The sequence below is a fragment of the Mizuhopecten yessoensis genome, unplaced genomic scaffold, assembly GCF_002113885.1.
Source record: "Mizuhopecten yessoensis strain PY_sf001 unplaced genomic scaffold, ASM211388v2 scaffold7493, whole genome shotgun sequence".
NCBI classification, from domain to species: domain Eukaryota; kingdom Metazoa; phylum Mollusca; class Bivalvia; order Pectinida; family Pectinidae; genus Mizuhopecten; species Mizuhopecten yessoensis.
The window spans coordinates 234,864-256,667 of NW_018407075.1; the positions used below are offsets into that span (position 1 = coordinate 234,864).

General features: G+C 34.5%; 1 protein-coding gene across 4 annotated transcripts; it reads right to left on the reverse strand.

Moving 5' to 3' along the window:
- Window positions 1-221: 221 nt before the first annotated feature.
- Window positions 222-21,209, reverse strand: LOC110453730. 4 transcript variants are annotated; one of them, XM_021502818.1, is made up of 10 exons: window positions 21,140-21,209; window positions 12,264-12,334; window positions 11,204-11,691; window positions 10,686-10,709; window positions 5,352-6,431; window positions 4,613-4,730; window positions 3,451-3,508; window positions 2,901-3,032; window positions 2,495-2,601; window positions 222-2,188 (listed from the first exon to the last, which is right to left on the reverse strand). In XM_021502818.1, exons 3-10 carry the CDS (start codon window positions 11,562-11,564, stop codon window positions 2,041-2,043), a joined length of 2,028 nt encoding a protein of 675 aa, XP_021358493.1. In that variant the 5' UTR covers window positions 11,565-11,691; window positions 12,264-12,334; window positions 21,140-21,209; the 3' UTR covers window positions 222-2,040. The 4 variants fall into 4 exon arrangements, with proteins under 4 accessions (XP_021358493.1, XP_021358496.1, XP_021358494.1 ...); XM_021502821.1 differs by lacking the exon at window positions 21,140-21,209 and adding an exon at window positions 17,909-17,927; XM_021502819.1 differs by lacking the exon at window positions 21,140-21,209 and adding an exon at window positions 12,466-12,570.
- Between the last annotated feature and the right edge of the window lie 595 nt (window positions 21,210-21,804).

Here is a 21,804-nt window from a genome sequence, read left to right on the forward strand (position 1 = left end):
TTTGGTAATGTCACCTCAGTTTTCACCACTAGTGTATTAAAGTTTAACTAGCATTTGGACATTTCCCATATGCATTCAGTCAACTCCTTCACCCCTGAAATTTGATAATGGACTAATCAAACATTTCTATTGGAAGTGTTAAAACGTGTCTTCAGGTTGAATTAGTTAAAATTGGCAAGTTAAAGCAGATTGAAGTTTCAGTAACAACAAAACTAAAATAACGGATGTAGTAAGTTTTATTTTAGTTTATAAACAATATGAAAAATTATCATTACAATAATTCTGTACAAATATGAGTTTAAAAAAGTACAATACTGAGGCTAGGAATGTTCCTATGTAATATCACAGTTAGTGTGGAGTGAATGTTTTATTTACTAAATACAGGTGCCACGGAATAGCAACAGGAAATGGAGATACAATAATTTAATTTCAATACATGTACAATATTTCAAAAAATATCAATCAGTTGAGATTACTTTTTGTTGAAACTTGATTGAATGTCACCATACCTTTTATTGTTGATCAATTACCAAATGTGCAGTATTCAGTACAACAGTGTAAACATGTTACGATAAAAACTGCTAAGGGTGTCGTAAACAAATGTCACTGAGGTCATGTTTCTATTGAAGAGAGAATGCTAGGACTCTTAACATGGAACCAACTTAACTCATTTACCCCTGAAGACACATTTGAACTCTTCCAATTCAAAGGTTGGAATAGTTCATTAAGAAATTTCAGGGGTGAATGAGTTAAAAGACATCGTCAATAGTAGCAAAAAAAAAGATCCTGTTTTTATACATTTTTGTATCTATAATATTTCAATACAACTATTTCAACAGAAATTGAGCATCCATAGACTCGATTGCCACTTTTATTCAGGAGCTCACCAGATAGCCACAATATAATTCTGGAATGTGTAAGAAAATGAAGGCAGCTGCACTGTAAAATTGACTAAGTTAAATGTTTAAAATCAAATGGTGATGAATCATCAGTATGTTAATAAATTAAATGAAAATGAAATTTAATTCTGTTGCTCAGCATTGTAAAAAGAATGATCTTTGAAATGATTTGGAACACAAACAAACAACATAATTGCTAACTTACTAAATTTATCATTATTTAAGTTATATAAATAATAATTACCAAGAAACAAGAACTACTGTGAAACCTAGACATCAGTGTTACAGTCATGTCCGACATTAACGAGCTTCTTTAACTCGGGTTTCAGTATATTTTGTAGATCACATTTCCAATGACAATTCATGATCAGTTTCAATTTTTTGCAGATTTCTTCATCCCAAAATAAGTTAACTAAAAAATGAAAGAAAAAATTTGAATGCAAAACATGCAGTCTTTAGGTGGACATTTCTATAGTTTTATATTTTTGTATCTGAAATAACTCTGCCAGCGGAAGCCACCAAAATGGTTGTTGTTTAAGAAATAATTAGGTTAACGAACTCCAAGACCTCCCTGTTAAATTGACTCACTGGAACTACATCACGAAAAGACACCAATTCAAACAGCCACATCTAAGAGGTAGCCCGACAGGTTGTAATTAGTGACAAACTAAATCAGGGCTTCACGAAACTTAATGGACAAGGACAATAGTTAGCCCATTATGAATTCTTACAAAATTTACAATGAACTAGCTTATATTACTCTGGGGGAAAAAAGGAATTCATGTTGAACAATTCTGGAATGCTGATGATTTTAGATATACCTTAAGTTTAAAGCTTTTATATTGATGTCAATGATAGAATCTGTTCTGTCCCAGCTGTGGATTTCTATCTCAAAGTAGATTATTTCCCTTGCATAGCTACATTCCAGGTAGGATCGCAGAGCACTTTTCATAAATGAAGAGGTATATCATTTTTGTTTTTAACTGATGAGGTTAATATGAGTTTGTTCAGCAGGTGGATCTGTGAACAGCAAATCCTCAACAACCCCATGTCAGGACCTTCTCCATTGGTGAAGCCGGGGGTCAGCCCCAAGGAGTTCATCATAGATCTATAGAAACAGAGCTACATGCATAGCGTAGTCCTAGCTAAGGATAGGTTGAGAGAGCAGTCGCAAAGGAGAGACACTTCTGCTCCGTGACATACTGCGGTCCCTGGAGGCAGATCGGCTGCGTTGCTCAATTTTACCAACTTCCACTAGATCTTTTAACCTTCCAAGATGAACCATAGCTCTGAAAGTTGAATTAATTATTATTTTATTTAACAAAATTATACATTTAAAGTAAAAGTCGCACTCAACATTAGCACAATATTTTTCTACACATTGATCCTCATCTACCATTTTTCTATCTCAGAACTTGCATATGATTGATTTAAATCTAGATTGTAAAAATGATTTTTAATTCATCTTAATGTTTGCGATGACAATGAGATAGAGTATAGATTTTTCTATAAACGGCACTATTAAAATTTAAAATACTAGCATGTTATTCATGTGTTTCAAAATGATGTATAACCAAAAAGATGGAGTGACTCACTTCTCCAGGGACTGGCCCCCAGGTTCCCCCTGGAAATTGTAACCCTTCAGGGCAGGTAAGTCTTCATCAGGTTTCAGGGAGGAATTACTGGCATTGAGCTCCTTCCTCTGCAGCACAATTACAAGGTAATTAGTATAAATCTGATTAACATACAGCAATGACATGTCCTAGAGAGTTCAGACATGCAATGATGCTATTATGATAGTGGTTGTGGTAAGGGATGGGAATATAATTATTCCTAGATCATTAAGCAGCAAGTACTTGTATTTCATCAGTCAATCACAAATTCAAAGATATCTTTACTTATTCAAAATCCAAAGATTATCATTTTACACTTCCCTACTTTTAAGAGTGAATGACATTATGAGTTATTCTTCCGATACATTTATGGATCTTGTGTACTTACTGAGGCTGCAATTATTTGAGCTATTTTCTCACGATTTGTAGTTTCTTCTGAAGCTTCAGCTTGTAACTTAAACAGCATATTTTTAAGTGTCTCCAGACTCCCAAGCTGTGTCCGGCCAGTCAGGGTATCGCACTGTAAAACCAGTCATCACACTATTATTTCTCTTGTAGTTTTTATGAAAAAATGCTAAATAACTTATAGAAATAAAACTAAGAATTAAGAGGAAGAAAAGTACTGTAAAAATAGATAATTTAGCAGTTTTCTCATTCAACTCTTTTTGAGCTATATGCTAATAGAATGGATGTCACTTTGTTAAAATATGAGTTTGCTAATATATAATATATCTATACTGACAGTATTGATTTTTTAACAAACATTTAACATTCATTTTTGAGATGTCCAACAAGTTCCAGTAACAATGCCTTAAATTTTCAAGATTTCATAGTCTTTAAAATCTATCGATAAAAAAGAGTGTTAACACTTAAAAATTTACCTCAAAGGTGGTTTCAAACCGTCACAACGTTAATAAAATATTTTTGCAATATATTACCTCCCCTGCAGCATCTCCAGGCCCCGATTCCTCTTCAGATATATAAACAGGAGCCTTGCTGTAAACACATCAACAAAACAAACCATTAAAACTGGATATATACACAAGCTTTCACAATTTTTTTGATAAATCTTTTAAAGAGAAGTCTCTGAACTTTCCACGCAAAAAAAACATCAAGCCTGTAAACTATTGAAGATTAAACTATTTTCATACGATTGATTTTAATTGTGTTAAAAACAATGAAGCAAGTACAATAAATATGTAGAGGGTGGGAGGGGTCTATACTGATAACACTGGAATCAGTGGTGTCCCTCGTTTGGTCCGTAGGTGAATGAAGTCCAAAACACACCATTTATCCCCTTTCTAACAAACTTTTATGAACTTTAACACATAAAGTTGTGCATTTATTTTATCAATGATTTAGCTGGGAGTTAACTCCCTTTTCTGATTTCTGGTTATGAACATTGTTGTTAATACTACTCCTTCCCTCCATCCTCGATATCCAGGGCTTACGCTCACTTTTGCTCTCTACACCCCTGGAATATGTCAAAGCAAAATTGAAGGCACAAAGATAGTTGTTTGATTGGTCTCGGGTAAAAAAAGACCTGACCAATCGCTAGGCTGATATCTGTCCTTTGAAGATTACAAAGGAGAGACACCCGACTTCAAAGCCTTTCAGTTTTTACTGTTATGTGACCGCAGGGTTCTTTTGATGTATATCAAAGGATCGAACTTGTCTTCTTTTCTCGTCAACAAGGTGGTACACACTGAGCCTTCAATTTTGCTATGATATATTCCAGGGGTGCAGAGAGCGAAAGTAAGCGTAACCCCTGGATATCGAGGATGCCTTCACTCCTGAACGGATATTCCTCAAACTTGGATATACATGATCATGATCAGTACCTTATGCAGTTGGAATTCATTTCCAATTTTGATGATGTTTTGGGGATTTGTGTCCCTTTTCTGATATCCTTTCATAAAAAATTTGTCCGAGGTACTCATATTTAAATTTCCCCCTCTGTGCTTGCAATTTATATTTCATTTTTACCTATTTAAACAGGAGCTGTATAAATTTATATCAATATTTAATTGAGGTAATTGCGCAATTGCCATTTATTTCTAAATTCAACCATAAAGTCAAGCATACCGAGATTTTACGTACATTGATGCAAGTGGTTTTTCCCATGGCCGATCACCATCTAATACCAGGTCTGTGTCGGGGGTCTGTGGCCTTGACCGAGATCGACTCTGTCTGATGGGGCTTCCCATAGGGGATTTACCTGTGAAAACAATGAAATATTTAACTACATGTAAATTAAAACCTTCAATTCATGAAGTTGTCTGTAGATCAGTAGCTTCTCTCCTATTCATATAAAGATCAGGACCCAGCTGTTCAAAGCCCGATTACAATTACAAGTCATCAACACAAATTTTCAAAATGCAATTTTTAATAAATATCTAAAATTTACATTTATTCTTGTAATTTGTTTTTCTTCAGGTGGTAATTTAATGTCAAAAGACCTTATTTTTCGTTCTAAAGTGGAATTTTTGAAAATGTACTAGATGAAACATTTGTGTTAAACAATCACGAAGCTTTATCAGGCTTGTCAAAACTTGCACTGATACCATATAGGTAAGTTTGTCACACAGTATGGTCCATACGCTGATGAAGTAAACTAGCCTCATATTGAAGATTGTCAACATATACTGTTTACCTGTAATATTCATTGATTTTTTTTCCCCCTTTTTGATCGGGGTTTAATATCCTTGCAACAGCCAGGGTATTAGGTTGAATGTATTGAGAAAGAAACCCGAAAGCATCAACTATCATTATAACGAAAACTTCAAAGGACTCAATTTGACATGTGTAGTATTTATATCTTAAATTTCCATAGACTTACCGCTCCGTGAGATGGGACTTGCCCCTGTAATATCACTTTTGGTAGGGGCAGACAACCCATTTAACAATGCTGTAGTATCTAAACTGGAACACCTGGGTGCATCATACTGGCTGTCTGAGTTGATGCCAGTCAGACCTGAGGAAGTGGGGGGTTTGGGGCCGCACCCTAACCCCTCTAGGTACCGGTCAAGGGCATCACTACTGTCCAGCTTAGTATTCCCACTCTCTAATACTTCTCTAGGTAGTTTACTTGCTATTTCAAACTTCTCTCCAGGTAATTTCCTCGGAGTGAAATTATTTGAGGATAGGTCAAAGTTCACAGATTTACCCTTGGTGGGTGTCACCATCAGGTCCTTATAGGACAGACCAGGCGGGTTGGACAGTGTTGAGTTTCCAAGTCCTGAAATGTCCATATTTGGAGCTAACAGATTATTGATGTCTGTCTGGTAACTGGTAACACCTGACACTAAACTGTTAACGTCCGACCCATCCAGGCCCTGTACCCAACTGGGTGGAGGACGACCCGCAATGAGGTCACGCTTGGACCATAAATTGTCACCAGGATTAGAAATATCCAAGGCCTCTATCCAACTAGGAGCCTTATGTTTGGATGTGTTGGTGTCTAATCTGAAGTCTTTGCGGGAGGCACTTTGTGGATCACTGAATAGACGATCATGCTGCCTGAAGGAGGAAGGTGACACAGAACGACTCCTCTCCCTTGGGAGACCACTCCCACTAACCGGCGGCCGGTAACTAGAGGGGGGTTTATTTGTCTTAGAGTCCTTCTTTAACTCAGGCTGGAGGTCAGACTCCGCACCAGGTCTTTCTCTACTGAGTGACCTTGACCGTGTGAGCGCAGTCCTGTACGAGTACACATGGCCACGCCGCTTGGGCTCCTCAGCCTCTGAAGCCGCAGCAAGTGCAGCTGTATATTCCTTGCTGTAGCCACCCACTGGGTTCATAGACAACAGGACATCAGTGGCCATGCTGCCCACATCACTGGCTGCACCAACCATCGGTACCTTCTCGTCGTTAGCTAGTCTGTTCAAAAGTCTTCCTGACCGGTTCAAAGCATCCTCAGCTGTGAACAGAAATATATTTATTTGTTAATTTATTTATTTTTAAATGCATAATACAGCAGCCATACCAGTTGCTAAGTGATTATCACCATTTTGAATGGTAAAATACCAGGAAATTAATAGTAAAATTTGCACAGTTATCTCCACTTTTATGGTCCTTGCCCCTTTGCATTATTTATGAGATAAGGTAAGTGTCTGTTTGTATAAAACAAATAGAGCACTCAAGTATGGAGACTTGTCTGTCAGTATCGCTTGCCTTTCCTACAGATCCAACAGAGTTAACATAACTAAACCACTGCCAACCTCCTCACAGCAGTGTAATAGCATACTTACACAATATACAGGTATCAATAGCTACAGATTGCACGCATGTTCAAGATAGTACTAATGACAAATTTCTGGTAAAGGTTTCGGGTTTTCATTTATTTTATTTTCATTTTGTTTAGGCTCTAATCTCGGAAACAGAATTTTAATACAGCATTCAAAATAAAGTGAAATATCTATTGAAACAGAAGCTTGATATCAAAAGGGTAGCAGTCACGGTTTCTTTAGGTTTATACTCATACAAGTAATTTTTAGTACAGGTACAAGTGTATGTACCAGGTACAAGTAAGTCATCATTTGCCATAATGGTATATCCGTGATATTCATTTAATAATATATATCTAAATCCTTCAGAATGGTAAGCGCACTACTTTCCATTTTGCAGGTTTCCGTTTATATACCATGAAACGATTATCAAGTCATTAAAATCTGTGCGGAGTACTTATCGACGCCTTGGTCATTGTTTTGGAACCCTGTTACAAAATGAAAAAGCTAAGGTATTTTCTGACAAATCTTAATACATGTACTATCCGTTCTATACTGCAATAACTTAATATATATTGAAATTTGACCCTAACTTCAATTCAGTGATTTCCAAAGAAGACAATTCATGCAAGTCCTTATGGTACAATACACAAGTAGGGAGCAAAGTGATGGAAGGTGGAAAAAACCTTCAGAAATTATACTCAGTGAAATTTCTAAGAAAAAAACATAAACATGTATGACTATTCACATGATTACAAAACAATTCAACAAAAAATCAAGAGGAACCAGGAAAAACATAGGAAAGACATGATCACTTTTAATACAAACTTGCAAATTAAGGTTTTCTTACAAAGTTGACCTAGATAATGATAATTACAAAGACAATGAAGGCGATATAGACGATAACCTTATCATACATGTAAATTGTGCATCAATATTGTTAGTTGAAATAAAATGAAGTGACATGGAATTGAATATCATCCAAACATCTAACCATGTGCGTGAAGTAATACAAACATAAATTGTGCATAGAAAAAAAGTGATGATAACAAATGAATATATATTGTAAGGAAGAATTAAAACAAAAAGAAGTGAGAAGTACGTGTCATACAGAGATAGTATATATATATATGAACTGCAGGTTACGATATCAACCTGTACACTCTGGAACATGTACTGTGGTAACATCGATAGGCAGGGTCAGACCGAGTCCCCCAATGAGCCTATATATGCTGTATGCAAAGATCATACAACAAGAATATTAGCATTGGTATTTATTGCTCTAGTCTTCCAAAATCCTGGATATATGACAATGAGATTTTCATGTTTTATGACCGAATTTTCCCCAGATAAAATGTTTGATAAAACCTATAAAGTCTGTAGCCCTGAGGAGCTAAAAGTAAGGCTGTAACATTCATCACAATGAAGAATTCACAGTTCAAGTTAATGAAGCTAAATAATCTCAATCATATCTTAAATCAATCTAAACTTCAACCCTAAAGGTAATGGCTATTGCAGCTGAGAATTAAAAGAAGATTTTTTAAATTCCACCAATTATTAATGATTTTTTCTTTTTTTCCAAGAAATTTACTAGGTAAGCTTATACTTATAGGGAATGGTGCTATGACTTGACATATTTTAAACGAAACTTGTAAACTTCTACATTGTCTTATATATACTGAATACAAAATGTATTGTAATCCTAAGCATCAATTTAAATTTATCACGATCATGTATTGGTGCAGAGTGAGAAACTGGATGTAAACATTAATATAGATCTCTAAAGCTGAATTTGTGCTAATTTAATCAAAATAATTAAGTAATGGCCTTTAAAAAATATAACAGATTGACTTTAAACTAAAAATTCAAAGAACAGAACACTATCTTTATCGTGTTTTGAGAAAATACGGTACAGTTTGTACAGTCTTGCTTCCTACATATATGCATGTGTATTTACTACATTTAATTTTAAATAGTGTACAATGAAAACATGCAACCCATACAATCAACACTTAAATTACTCTTATCAACATCTTATAAAGACAACATCAAAAAGCTTGAGATTTCACATACCAGCACCACCTTTACGGCCAGAAATCTTAACCTTTCTCCCTAACAAGCCAGAAAAAAATCACACTCATAAATAATGTAGTTACATAACCCCACAGTACATCACAAGTTTTGTCAATCTGCTTCTGTCTTGTGATAATCCTTCGCTTTATTGTTTAAGGTACCGGTAAATGAGATGGTTTATCTATTCTGTACTGGACAATGTTGATTCACTTTTAAATTTCCAAACTATTGATATTGATTGCCAAAAAATACGAACTGAATTGATTAACCTTTTTAATATATTCAATTGAATCTAAACATATTATTCATAACACTGTAGCCATAAATTTAATATATAGATTACTGATACTAAATGAAAATTAGACAGTGTTCATTCCACACTTTGCCAAAGAGGTTTTACAATACCTTGGTGATGACAATTTCATGATTACTTGAGATACATATTTAAACAAGTACCATTTATTTTGTTGCTTTCTTTTTATCATAGATCATAAATTTTAATGTCAAAGATTGGAATGAACTCTCTAAGATTAGCATTTAATAAGTAGTTAAAAGTCAGATACATGATATGTAAGTTCACAAAGCATTTTATGTTAATTATTCTACTGTGAGTTATACTATACAACATTAAAAGTTTGTGTTTCTCCCTTGGTTGAATGATTGAAACTGTTCTGTCGATGATGAATTTTCAAGGTCTGCTAGTATTAGCCAGCCACATGTGTAATATGCTGTACTTGTAATTGTAGTCCACTGCATCATGAACACCATAAACTAAAGTAAATATATCTGTATACACAGCAAACCTTTCATGTTATACAGTATAGTAAAGTTTATAATGCAGGAGCAAATTCATGACAACTAATTTTACAAGAGCCCCAAGTGTACAGCATATGGCTCCTGTGTTGCTCACCGGAAATTTCGGTCGATTTAACTCATTTGAACAAATCCAAGCAAGATACAGACCAAATAACAACATAACATTACTTTTGACCTCATGGTTTGTTAGAAGTTACAAATTCAAGTTTTTCCCTTGCAACATTGAATATGTGTCAATTTCATTTCTTTAAACAATATCGATAGCACTCCACTCAGCAACCTAAAAGACAATATTAAACCCACAGAAATGCACTAGGCCATATAGATCATTAGAAGAAATCACTAAAGATTTCAACCCATTTGAGTCCCATGACCTTGAACGTTGGTCGAAGTCATTCATGGTATTAATATGTTTCACTACTCCACACTTTTGAGTCTTGACCCATGACCTTAATAAGGTTTAGGAAATTCATTTGCACAAACTTGATAGCCAATTATCCAGTGTATGCGCCAATCATCATAACCATAGGCTTTATAGTTCTATCAAAGAAGCTGTTAAAAAGTTTGTGTCAGATAGACAGACGACAGTTGGCACACCACAGAATAATTATAAGCCCATAGGGACTTTGATTTATTCCTGGTGAACCAATAAATGCTTTGTGAACTTGTTGAAATAAGTGACAGTAGATAAAATATTAGATGTTGATCCCAAAAACCCTACTACTTCTACTGTGAACCAACTTAGCTGAATCTCATACATGTACATTTACATTAATGTAGGTATGTACAACGAAGTATTCAGAATGACATTATACAATGTATCTCCTAACCCTGCAGCACCTTTGTATCTTGAAGTCGTACTTTGGTCCAGTGACAGTTTATTGCTATGTATTTTTAGACAGATATCATCTATTTACAAGATTTTAAATGGTTCCAATGGCTACTGCATATTGAGATTTGATTTTCCAAACTTTTTTTTCCATCATAAAATGACAAGCAGTAAGTTGGTCGACAGTACACACTATGACATAATAACTGAGTCACAATACACATCTTACCCCTTGAACGCCGCCCAGTCGATCCTAGACATGCAGTTGGTAAATAGGAGTTGTTTGTCAATGATTCAATGGGAGAATATAGTACCAGGTACACAGCTACTGATCTACTACTAGTTTTGACAATCCAGACTAATATTTCTACCACCAACACCATATTACTAATTAAACATAACATTTGATTTGTCTAAAATAAATTGTAAATTGAAAAAAGAAATCTTCTATATGAAATATAAACTAACTCGATTGCATTACATGTATATATGAATTTAATCTAAATATGCTATTAAAGTGAAATGTAACAAAATCAGATAATATCACCTTCACACAACCATGGGATTCTAAATAACTTTAGATAAAATTTTGTATTACAAGTACAGAGTGTTAAATACTCTACTGTCTTTCACTAAACACTAAATCTACTTGTACATATTTAATAGGAGTTTTAAGCACTTTTAATCCCTACGGACAAAATTTGCACAATGCTTGACCTGTCTGATCCCTGATGTCTTTGTACGTACCTTCTGCCCTCAAGGCACTGGACTTGTTCATCCGGTCGTAGGAGTTGTTGATGGAATCCCTGGATTGGGCCAGTTTCAGCTCCGTGGGTGTAGCACGCACCCCCGTCTTTAAGGACCGTTCTGCTGTCTGGTGTAACACAGACTTGGGATCCAGTAGGTCTGTCACATTCATATCATACTTATCTCCCTTGGGCTTTAGGCCCGCATATTGGTCCATGTATGCCTGAAGGGCCTCCGAAGCAGAAATAAATTCCCGTTCTCCAACCTGGATCCTGGATCCATGGCAACGTATTCGGCATTTAGACTGAAAGCTATTGGTGAAAAGCCCATCTGGGGTCCCGTTGTAGTGACTGAAATCCATGGCGTACCCAGAAGGCAGTATCCTAACTAGCACTTGTTAAAGATGTATTCCAATTAGTGACCTACATTGTTGAACTCTGACTGCATGTGACAACTTTCCCTTTGCATCCAATCTTGTCCCAATCATTCTGTGAACAGACAAAATTCTTATTTTACTGTCAAGCTATAACCAAGGCATTTCAAGTGGATTAAGTATCTCCATACCAATTGTCAGTCTATCAAACAATTTCATTTTGTTTTGCATTAATGCATACAAATTGTGAATGTGCAATGTACATGATTTAACATTGGCTGATGATCCAAGTTTTAAGTTTTCTTTGCATGAAAACAGAAACAAACTCAAGATCCTTTTTACCCAGAATGTACGTGATTTTTTGCAGAAAAAAGGGAGAATTAACGGCATGATCATCACCCTTTCATCTTCTATGAGACATTACAATTTCTTACATAGCTGGCCATGTGGGATAGAATTGTCCCATGATGGAAAGCCAATATGTTAGAAACATTCATCTTACATACATCTGTAGGCATGACTTTACAATGACAATGAGATGAAGTCATGTCGCACAAAGGTATACGTCATTTTAATTTAAACTTACTTTCCAGTTCCAGTATTTTTATCTACAACTTCTGCTGTGTTACTTATACAGTAATTTGAAATTATAAAATAAGCACATCTTTTAATAAAGAAATGACTTACCTAAGATTTCAGTACTCATCCTTCCAAACCCGGACTTATCAGTGCACTGAGCTTCGGTCACATGCAACGACCTACAAAAGCGAAAAACATTTAAATTCAATTTCAAAATGAATGTGCTATATATACACTGTATAAGCTGGTAAGATTAATCTCATTGATATACAAATATGACTTTTATATAAAATCTTAAAGTACATCTCACTTCTCTCTGTCGTGACCTCACATGTAAATTTTTCTACCGCAAAAGTGCAAGTATTTTGTTAAAATCAGGCTTCTGTGAATAACAGCAGCATTCAGATTGACTAAACCTGTAAAACGTATTAATTTTCTGACACGGAAACCTTGAGATGCATCCAAGTGGACAAAACTGTTAGAAATCATGTGACCAAGATCCGTATACTCCTCTGCAGATCTGGACTTGCCCTGTTGTTGAGTGCTTGAGTAACAAAACAAAATATGACTGCTCACATATCAATTATATACGGGCCACTTGACAGATACTGTAGGAATTTCGATGTAAATACCAGGAAGGTACATGTATTGTAATCAAAGAGAACATGTTCTTTGTCAACAAGTTGTATTGTGCTGGCAATACATTGATACCTTTAATCTGAAAATTGGGCACAAGTCTATTGACTTAAGTCGGTAATGGGTTTCGCCAAGCATTGTGCTGTGTTTATTCTCTAAGTCTGACTTATAATGAGGCCTTTTTAACAAAGGCCCAAGCTTTACTTGTGTCAAGCCTTTTATTATCAAACAACAACCTATGTCAACTCGCCGCCAGATATCATGATTGTTAAAGAATTAGACGTCAAGTTCATCATGTCAAACGGTCACAATTAGTACAGTTTCACTGTACTGAATTTTTTTTTAAAGTCCATTCAAATTATTTTAATCTGTTCGAGTTATCACTCAGATCTAACAAGACAAGACAGAACAAATATGAAAGACAGAAAGAGAAAAGGAGTGGTAATACCTATAGTAGATACGTATACATTTCCTGTAGTCTTATAGTTGTATACAAATCAGGGAAATAGAAACACTTTAGTGGTCAACATCAAACTGGTCATGGATTGATGCTGTTATTGCAATAACACAATTTAATTTACATTTCATTATGTTTCTTTGTTTTCTTGTTTGATTTTATCTTTTTTTTTCAAATTCTTTTCAGTAAATTTGACAATTTGGGAAATACCTGTCCTTTTCCAGGAGTGTACTGCTTTACATAATAGCCGCCAGTTTCATCGTAAAATACAGTTTCATAGTAAACATTGAAAACTTTCAGTAGTCCTGACACATATCTACTTGCCCCAGTCATTTGCATGGGCTGCTGGTGGAATTGAACACTTAAAAATGTATTTTCAATTTGCTGGCGGTTTTTTTAACCTTTGACTTCTGTTTTAGAAAATGGCTAGCTATAGTGATTGTTCCAATAACATTCCGCTTGTTTGTAATTTAACAGTTAATTAAATAACCTAACAGGAATGTAACACAAGACACCAAATATCAACCTTAAAATGACCCCCTTCCCATACAGAAGGTATCATATGCTTATGTCACGCCCATTTCTTACAAAATGCTCTTTATGCATTAGAGTAAGCCATGTAAAATTACACTGTACATGTACAGTAACCTATATACTATAAAGCTATGATATTTACTGGTGAATGTACCCAAAAACCAGTAATCCTATGTATTTACAACACTGCAGAATGTGTATAGCATTAGTATTGTACACGTTGAGTCGGATAAGATTTTATCACTAGATATACCTGACCAGGTGGGTAACGGACAAGAAAGGGAGGTCTATATATACTAAGCAGATTGATCAGACATTCTGGTACCCGAAAATCTACCCCAAACAAAACAACCATTATCTCCTTAATCCAGTTATTTGTGCCCTCAACAACAACACACAGAAAGTAAAGACTTCCAGGTTAGGGCCACAGGTAAACATATCAATCATAAGCAACGCAGAGTTTAATGGAAATTCAGAGCCCATTAAAGATCCATCAGGAGATCCATGGCCGTGCAAGTTTGATCCCGGACTGCCACACTCCAGGACAACTAAAGAGCTACACCGGTTATAGCTCAACAGCATTACCAGACTTCCTTATATTTACAGTACTGAAATTGCGCTTCCTAGCACTTGCAAAATATGTAAAAATTTAATATTAAGGCACAGTCTTACAGGCTAATATAGACAATAGGTCTCTTTAATATAGATTTCTACAGACCAACTGAACTTTTCATAGACCTCACCTTATTCAAGAAATTTTACTCACACATTTAGTACTTAATTGATATTAATTGAAAAAAAAAAAAAAAAAAAAATGTAATAATAAAGAACTTGAGAGAACACGTTTTCCCTCACTACTACCATACATTTATCATTGAATTATAAAAACTTGTGATAAGACATGTGCATAACTCCATGATTCCAATAGATTCCAAAACCTAGTGTTTTTAATGGTAAATTATATAAATTAATTGTCTATGGGTCTAAACCGTTAAATTTGAACAGCGTTTAAGCAAAACATGACATGTACATGCAGGTATGATTTTTCTAATATGTTCCAATTCTTAAAACCTAAATCAATGATCAAATTCAAAGTCCAAGTGAGATAGTAGGATAGTGTATGACTAACCAATGTCTTTTTCTATATACCTGTGTACAGTATAAAGCATATCCTGTTATTGATACAGTGGATTGTATATGAAATTTGGAATAACTAACATAACACAGCCATGAATTGACACTTATTACAATCTAGGTCCTGGTCATGACCATCGCGGCCCAGAATTTAAAGTCACTTTTTATTAACTGTTTTAGTTTCATATGCTTGCATTGACTTAAACATCAATGCAGTGATTTATTTTAGTGCAGAAGTCATGTCTGTACAAATTGTAAGTAAACTAGATGGATATCATACAATGATACAGATCTATAGGTTTTAGTTTAACCTGCTTGTAATATGAACATCACTATAGTGAATTATTTTAGTGCAGACGTTATGTCTGTACAAATTGCCAGTGAACTATACACACATATCCTACAGATACATGTTCAAATCAGCTTATATTTATCTTTAAAATGTTATATAAATCTTCGTATGAACTTAAATGACATTATATATTAATATATTGTAATTCCGGGTGTAATGAAATTCACACACCATTCATCAGTAAACATTTAAATGCCTATATTGATTTACTTTGAACTTTAAATACATGTTCATACATATGTAGACACCAATAAATCGTCCGCTGATTTATCCAGTTTACCAATACCACACACGTACCTTGACCTTAAATGTGTCAGAACTCCTCCAGAGGTTCTCTGCCGTTCAGATTCAAGTTCAGTTCAATGTGATTTAAGTACATGTCAGAGTTTTATGGCTACAAACTCATTCTACAGTAGTGAAACTTTAAAAGCACATATATAATGATTCTTTTATGTAGAATGACCTTACACGACATGTGTGATCAATTTTATTTGGCACTAATATATTACCATTATACTGCGAGAAGATGTTTTGCTTCAGTCAATTAAATTCTACTTAAACAGGGTATGTACTTGTATAAAATTACAATTAATATTGCACACTGCATATAAGTTACAGTATGCAGTATTTAGTATGCCTTCTCTATTTATCTGACACAAGGAAATGGGTCCATGTAATTCATGCATATTAAGCATTAACAACAGTACCGCGGGGCAGAACAATATACGCCCGTCGAATGCCATATAGTGTTATATACTTTCTTACATTGAAATAAGATCTGCATCATTCTAAGAGTGGTAAGCTGATGACATGCTATAAAAAATGTAGTTGAAAATCTCCGGACAAAAAATCAAATACTGAAATGAACAAAGGGTAATTACTTTTGCAGAAATTGTTGAATCAAAATTCTTTTAAGGGAGACACAACTTCATATCATGATTTTAATGTATACAAAGTTTCAATGAAATCCATCAAAAAATGTAGGAGGAGATCTCCGGACCAAAATATCAAATACTGAAATGAACAAAAGGCAATTAGTTTTGAAAAAATTGTGTAATCAAAATTCTTTTAAGGGAGACACAACTTCATATCATGATTATAAGGTATACCAAGTTTCAAAGAGATCGGTCGATAAATGTAGGAGGAGATTGCCAGACAAACAAAAGTTTAAGCAGACGGACAACCCCATACCATAATACTTCGTCAAATTTGACGGACGTATAAAAAGTGGAAATAAGTTATGAAAAATTCCTCTCACCACGTAGTATCCTAATAGCAAACAAAATCTCCTGCTCAGAAAGGTTACGGCAAAGGAAGGACAACAACATGTTTTTGAACTAAATAATTTAGCAGGTATGGAAATTAGAAGCATACGGTCGGATGAGACTTTCAGACAACTTATATCTACCAGTATATATACTATAGCCACCTATAGTCAGCATTACCATCTCAAAATACTGCAAGCACCTTATATAAAATCTGAAGACTATTCCATTTATTTAATTAATTGTTATATACTGTATACTGGGAAATTTTCAACCTTCGAAGGTAAAATCCATTTTCGCTCAATATTTAATTCACCCTTCACATCTAATTACTATATTATGTTACATGTAAATTCATCCTCATTACGGCAAAAAGGCAAAACTTAAACTGCAGTGAAAATTCTTATACATTAATTAACAAAATTTATCGTTATATATTTAACTTTTACAAGAAAAAACTACATAAGGACTTAATTACTCAGGAAAATTGAATTATTTATAAAGATATACTGAAAGCAGAAAATAAATATTTCTTCACTGGCCTTCCTCTGTCCAAACTTTGTTTTAATGAAGTTGATAAAGTTCACATGTGCTGGAGGAATGTTTAAGAAAAGGGCCATTACTAGCATAGAATTAACACAGCATTGTCATTTTACGACATGCCTTTATCCCATCACATACACAGCAAATATATCAGATTCCGCTTTCAGGCAAAATCTGGAGGATAATGTTATGGTCGAAAGGTTAATGTTATCAGACGGACATGTTATGGCAGCATATCAAAAATGTATATGTGATGTGACACCTATTTACAATTTACACATATTTTATTACAGTATACAGTAATATTTTAAAGTTTAGGGTACATTTTGTTTCATATATATGATACACCTGTAATGTACACAAAAACAGAACCTGTGACTTACAGGTGCCTTTAATTTATAACAATCATTTTTGTGAATGATTTTGTATCAGTCGGTCCCGATCAGAAATGTTGATTCTGATTAACTGAACGTAGGTATAGATAATGTAGCCAAGCAAATAAATCTTAAGTAAATCTATGCCAAGCCTTTTACACCTGGATGCTAAATCCTCCAGATGAAAGTAATCTCAGATAGCCTAATAGACCCAACAACAGACGGTCGGCACCGACTTATCTTTTTGACGAAAGTCAATTTAAATGTCTTTCTGTCTTAAAATTATGACCAGTGCGTGCCGTCATATAAATCTTGTGCCAGCTCCAAAAACCTCCTAAAAGTTCTCACCTAATATTATGAGTTTATTGGGGCACTCTAAGCTGTACTGCTCTACCACACCTTGATGGCTATTTTACAACCTGTATAATGGACAGGCTGGTACAAAAAGTTGAGCATACCTTTACAAGCTTGCTTCAATTCAAACCTGTGAAACATTTTATCGTATATGCTTTCAAGACTGGTGACATTTTCCCCAAATACCATTTAAGTTTCTCCTTTTACTTTCAAAACATCCGGTTTGAATTTTTCACTTTTATTCTTTAATCCATCAAGCCTATTTGCTAAATTTTGTTTGAATATTTATGAAGTGAACTGCCAATTACTTCAATGATGTCTGAAAGGGAGAAAAGTAAAGCCATTTTCGTGAACTTTTCAACGGCATGATATATGCACATATATTTATGTAACCTAATGGCATAACTTGTAGGAACAAGTGGGGACACAACGCTGATCCGGTAATAACTTTCATTTCTTAAAGTATCACCAGGCCTCCCACCATGCACTTAGAAAACTGGCATATTACTTTTATTCTGGACATTAAGTTTAATCTTAGAACCAACCAAGTTCTAAAGGAAACGTCAGTTTGACTTTTGTTGGAGAATTATTAAACTTGAACATTATAATGCTACAATGTGCATGCATTGTTAAATGACAGCTATTCGTAAGGGTTGAGTACAAGTTGCATGGTGATGGTTTTTAACATACGGCACTGATTAGACTCCAACTTCAGCAAAGAATTTTGTTAATAATACATACCAATACCTTGAGTACCATAACTGTGCCATAACAAGTAACATGGTAATGCAATATTTCAAGATGGTCAAGTTCAAGCTAAAACAAGGCAAGTCCAGGACTAAAACTTCTATTCTGTAGAATCACTGGAACAAAAATTATGTCGCACTTGCCAAACTTTTAAAATTTTAATAGGGATAATTCCACATGGTCTAAAATACATAATGTAAAAGCATAAATAAAATGGCTGCATGTATACACCATCTAGAGAAAAATATAACACTTTAAAATGGCATATTTTCAGTTGTTCTTTCAGATGAAATCTTAAAACATAGGAATCTTTTGCAAATTCTTTGATTGGAAATGTTAAATGTTAAGAGTCCATAATTGGGAGTCTCTCTCCTCAATAGCATCAGGGAGAGTTGTCGAGTATGTTAACTAGTACTGGTCAAATTTCATTTCACTGAACTGACAAGAATATCAGAGCAGCTGTTCTCCAGTGACCACTTGAGTTTCCCCTTGTAATGATCAAGACTAGTCTATTTACTTAGCTTCTTTATCGATGTCTCCGTGATAAAATCAAAGACAGAGGTGTCAGCGCAGAAATATTTCATGTTTAACAAACAGTCAAATAATCCTCTGTGTCAATACACAGAGATTAAATTTACATGTAAGTTCACCGAGTTATTCCAACATTTTCCTTCTATATAGCCATGCTGTGACATTATCAGTAAATATAAGTGAACAAAAGTATGGTGAGCTCCTGAGCTCTTATTCAAATTTGAAGACAATACATTTATATATTTATATAACTTCATTCATTTGACAACAATTATGAAACAAATTATTAAAGCTTATATTTAATCACTCTGGTTTGCCCACATGTTAGTGTGCAGGGAAACCGAAGTACCCGGAGAAAATCTATCTGGTTGTCTTTGTGAAAGACGAGGGTACATATGTGTTATCCACTGTACCACCTAACCACTCTATACATTATCAAGGGTAATACATTTTATAACAGGAAAAAATGTCAAATATAGGATGGTCAAACTGATTTTGATTCATCCCCATTGGAAAACAAAGTTAGATGCTGATTACAAGCATACAATGGACTTTTGTGTACATCTATTTTAGGGTAATTATTGATTGTACTGGGGTGAGTTTATTAATCACCGAGTACTGTAGGTACATACATTTTCAAAAAAAAAGTTGTCATATATAGGTGATTGTGAAACATCAAATCATATTATGGTACTGAGCAATCTCTGCTTGCTATTCACAATGTTCTGCTGATTTTTGACTTATAATTACACCTCTGCGAACTTCAACATTCAGACTAATACCATGATACACAGATTTTATTCTGACCTTAGGAATGTTGACATTTCCTCCCCTGTCAGCTCTATTATGTCAATCAAGGTTGGTTGATATTATTGGTAATAACTAATAACATGATTGATGATTATTTTTACAAGTCCATTTATGAAATCAACCCTAACCATTAACCAAGTGATCAATCATGATCAAATACTTGGGAACTCTCCTTCTTTTTGAAGAAGACTCAATTTTGGACCCTAAAATCAATCAATGTATTTGCGAACCTAATCCTATGTTCTATTAATGATTTCATCTGAAAGATCAACTCAAAAGACGTCATTTTGAAGTGTTGTTTTTCCCATTGGGTATCCTTAAGCATTATTTTATCTTCCCCACTAAAAAAATATAAGTTGACAAGTATGCAATATTGCAGTCAGAATTCTGAATTCAGTGATTATGATCAGATTTGGTCTAAATATACATAACATTTTTTACTACAACAGTCTTTGCAAAAGGGGTAAAATAAGTAAACACTTTCTCCTGTGCAACAAAAACACAGGATGGCAAAAAATCCATACTTTTTTTCTTTTGGCAATGTAAAGGTTTTGCAATTAGGAATGAAACCTGTATTCAACACCTGAAAAAATCCCCAAGCACTTATACTACTTTGTTACTTTTCACTAAAAAAATACTCATAAAGGATATTGAAGCATAAGATGCACATGTCTGAGCTGAGTGCATAAATGCATCCAGTATTCTGAAACACAACTTGAGTATTATCAACTTATAAAGCTTGATACGCACACAAAAAAGGACAAACTTAAATCAATTACCCATTGAAAAGCCAAAGAGTATGCATTATCGACCCTAGCCATGAATAATTGAGCCTGCAATTTGTATGGCAATTTGTCAATAGCTTCAATATTGATTCCATATTTCATGATTTTCCACAATACAGTTAGGCCTACGACACCACTAGATAACTGAGACAACAACATATTTATCAACAATGTCAGTTTAATTCATTGTCTTGTTGTGAATATAAGAAGAGTTAGAAACATGTTATGGTCTGACAATACACCGTGTAATTATTTCTGAACTCTCACGTCTGCCTCAGGTAATGTTTTGACAGGAGCGATATTGTTGCGGTCGTGCACCGACTTGTCACCATCACAAAATACAGTGTTTACAAATGAATTACGAGATCAAATATTTTTTTAACCAAACTAATGCAAATATAGCATTGTTTTCACAACGGAAGCAGAGTATATACCACATAACTATCTGATTTAAGTACTTACGAGACATATCTTGATCGAAGCGGCGCACAAAACACACTTGCAGACAACCGGAAATATTTCAAAGATGCCGCATTGCGACTGCGCTTTGAATCGAGTCAGGGGGGATAACCCTAGTACCAAATACCCACAGGTCCCACGCCACTAACAAATTCCATACCCTGAAAGAAGTGGAGTAATGATGCATTTTCGAACTAGGTACGCTCATCAGATTAGCTGGTCTGCCTATGTATAGTGCTTATATGCATAATATCTCAATACAGATGTATTATCAATAGTATGAAGTGAAGGTCCAATATAAAGTGAAATATTCTGCCAGTCACTCATGGGATAATATATGGTATTTAGAAAAAAGAAAAAAACCACTTTAGATTATTCACTACAAATTGGAACCTGCTAGGTGACATATAGGTATCACTATGTTTTGCATTGGTGTTGCATATAAATAGTTTCTGTGTAATAACTCTTAAATGTATGCTTGGATTTTCACGAAAATTGCAACAAAATCCCTACAGCATCAATTTACCTGTTCAGTTTTGATTTTAAACCGAATCTGAAAACAAGAGGCCCAAGTGCCTTAGCGGTCACCTAAGTTATATCATAGGTACTGGTAGCTTTATTTTATTGTTAAGATGTGATGTGGAAATCAGCATGTCAACTAAGTGAAA